A 3,128-nucleotide genomic window follows, 5' to 3' on the forward strand; every position below is an offset into this window, starting at 1 on the left:
AAATGGGCCAAGTTGAGAAGCGGCGGAGAGTGCAAATCTTGTTTGGTCTGGGTCTGTGAACTTCAGCGTGACTTCAACGACATGCACAGGGTTAAAAACAACTCCTTCCTAACTTTCCTTAACACTGGTAATATTGCGCAAATATTTAGGAATATCAAGATCCTACCTGAATGAAGATGCTGGTTATTTCCATACCAGGCGATTTTAAGTAACAGGAGCGGTTTTCAGTAAATACACAGTTGCATAGGCTATAATATTTTATTGTGTTCATTGGCTGTGAAATTTTATCCTTACCACGCGTAAACTCCCCTAACTGAGTCATTGTGTGTTACAGGCTAATTTTGGAGCCCACGGCTGATCAAAATTTTGCCTGTTACTCTAATGAATATGTGTTATTAAAAGTCTCCAACTGTTTCCCCTTAGGCAAAAAGTAAAACACACATGAAGGTTGGCTGCGACGGTCAGTGCTAACTGTAGGTAACATTACGGCCGGGGCTAAGGGCTGCCCAGCATGACAGGTATTAACAGAGCGAGTCTGATTAAATGTGGGAGGCAGGAGCTGTGAGGCTGGCGGAGAGCGCTGCCGCTGCGAGCTGGAAACTAGTGAATGGGAATCTATCCGGCAACTTCACCAGACCGCTGTCTCACGGCGACACGGGGGCTCTGCGTAAAACCAAGCGGCGCGTCTCCAAGTCTGGGTCTGCCCAACTCACAGAGGGAGAGGACGCTCAAGTTGGATCGGGCGAGCAGCTTTTCACTTGTTACCGGCGCTCGGCTCCCACTAACATGCCTGCCATCAAAAAGGAGAGGTTGGATGGGGACGACATGGCATTGGCTGCGTTCAACCAGTCCGAATACCTGGCCCCTTTAAATGCCACTGCTATCCCCGTGGTGACCCCGCATCCGCCACCCTACGATCACATTTTCGCCCATCACCGCGCGTACTTGGGGCTCCACGACTCGGCGCTGCATCACCAGCACCTCCACCATCACACGGACGACTTAATGCTGGAGAGGTTTTCCTCGATCCCCGACTTTCAGCCCTTCTTCGACAACGGGGAGCCGTGCATCGAGGTGGAATGCGGGGAGAATAAGGCTTTGCTTTATATCAATAAACTGTGTCAGGGTAGTAAGGGACCCTCAATTAAATACCGGGGCGAGTGGCTCACCCCCAATGAGTTCCAGTTCGTCAGTGGAAGAGAGACTGCCAAAGATTGGAAACGGAGTATTAGACACAAAGGTAAGACCAGTGTCCACACTCCTCGTGTTTCTTAGTTATAGATAGACGCATTGTTTTTATGTGAGCACTTTGAGATGCCGTTTATTGTGGTTAGAAACTTGATTCTCTTGGTTTAGTGCTGCGTTTTGTAGTGAAAGGGTTACAGCAGATACAGTGCGTAAGGAGACAGATGAGAAAAGGCGCATATCCTCCCAGTATCCTCGGAGGCTTTGACACTCTGTTTGGGCAGCGACCATACACCAAAACGGGGCGTCTGGAGTTTAGGCTGCACTGGGATTGAGGTGAAAATCATTAATACTTAGATGATACAATGTGTGACAGGTGAAATACTTTTTTTTCCTATGGGGTGAATCGTGCCGTGGAGTGCAGCTACACTTATGCATGGGTGTTGACACTTTTACGCATGGCATGCTAGGTGTGTGAGATGTTTTAGAAAATGACTGTTTTGACCGTCCTATTCACGTCATACTCAGTGATAAATATTGGGTTTTGATCGTTTTGCAACCAACCCAGACTGCCATGGAACGATTTTATTAATAGCTAAAGGTGAATTCTGCATTTTTGTGTTGGTTTATGACAGAATTAATCAATTCAACGATGCTGCTTCAGTATTTTTATCATGACCTTTATAATATCTCTACGCATTGATTACGCATTGTGGGCGCACTTGCACCCCCCTACCCACCCACACACGCACACACACACACATACACGAAAGGTTACTCATGCAGAACTGACACGCGTTAAGACGGGCCGGGGGAGGGTGTCGCCCCCGGGTCAAAAATGATAGTCTAATAGTTTCATATCTACCGGTTCCTATAGACAGATGACAGTATGCAGCTGTCTGTCTGCCTAACCACACTGGACTGTAGATAGAATCAAGCTTTGTGCCACAAATATGGAGATATGAATTACTTTGTCCAGAGGTACTTGGTGAACAGACTGATCCTTTCAATGTGTAGTCTATACAAGGTTGTCCAGTGGATGTTACATTTTAATTATTTGAACAATTTGAATTGTCAGCTGACAGACTGTTTTCCATCAGCCTGGCAACATATGATTGCATGCAGTGTCATGGAGGTGATGAGTTCACTGGCTGGAGAATATGGATTGTGCACTTTTCACTGAGGGTGTCTCTTTATTTTTCACAGGGAAAAGCCTCAAGACTCTTATGTCCAAAGGAATCTTACAGGTACATCCTCCAATCTGTGATTGCCCTGGCTGTCGAATTTCCTCTCCAGTGGTAAGATTACTATTCCATCGCTATTCTGATATATTTTTTATACTGGTGTTACTCGCACTGCCTTTCTGTTCTTGATCTGTCAGCATGCCAATCAGATCAAGCTACATACAAAATGTTGGATATATTTTTCCTGGCTTGAAGATTGCTTCATTACAGTGGACATGATATGCTTGGCTGAATGTTGCGTGCTTGTTAAGTGGACATGGTCAAGAATTAAGCTAGTTAACTGGGGTTATTCTTTGCCAAAGAGCACAATGTGTTCATGAAACTTGCTGCGCGGGGTGACTGAGTGAACATGAGTGTGTACTGTGGAGTTGCCTTTCACGATAACCTTGATGCTAAAGTCCCTATAGGCACATACGTCAACTTTGACATTAATTTTTCTCAGCGTGAATATCAAATGCAGTTTCAGCTGATAGAAGCAGAGGATGAGACATTCTTCTTTTCAGAGGCCTTGAGTCATCCAGTATGGCTGCCTGACTGTTGGCTGTCGTTGGCCAGGCTCTTTTGTCCCGGTGTCTCAGTTCCTCACCTGGCTGTTGACTGAACTTTTGTTTGCCTTGTGCTTCCCCCTGGGCAAAGCCAGGGGCATCATGCCAGCCTCACAGGCCTCACAGGTGTGTCACCATTATGGCATCACCACTG

At 46.3% G+C, this 3,128-nt stretch overlaps 1 protein-coding gene across 3 annotated transcripts in view; it reads left to right on the forward strand.

Annotated features, from left to right (window-relative positions):
* Positions 1-314: 314 nt before the first annotated feature.
* The window catches only part of samd11 (sterile alpha motif domain containing 11), a 52,614-nt gene continuing 49,800 nt past the window's right edge, over positions 315-3,128 (forward strand). Inside the window, exons 1-2 of one of the 3 annotated variants that reach the window (XM_030055271.1) lie at positions 315-1,240; positions 2,392-2,483. In XM_030055271.1, the coding sequence (XP_029911131.1) occupies positions 544-1,240; positions 2,392-2,483 (789 nt within the window). In that variant the 5' untranslated portion in view covers positions 315-543. The remainder of the gene's footprint in view (positions 1,241-2,391; positions 2,484-3,128) is intronic. The other 2 variants (XM_030055270.1, XM_030055269.1) reach the window with 2 other exon arrangements.

This window comes from Myripristis murdjan, chromosome 7, assembly GCF_902150065.1.
Source record: "Myripristis murdjan chromosome 7, fMyrMur1.1, whole genome shotgun sequence".
In the NCBI taxonomy this organism is placed as follows: Eukaryota; Metazoa; Chordata; class Actinopteri; order Holocentriformes; family Holocentridae; genus Myripristis; species Myripristis murdjan.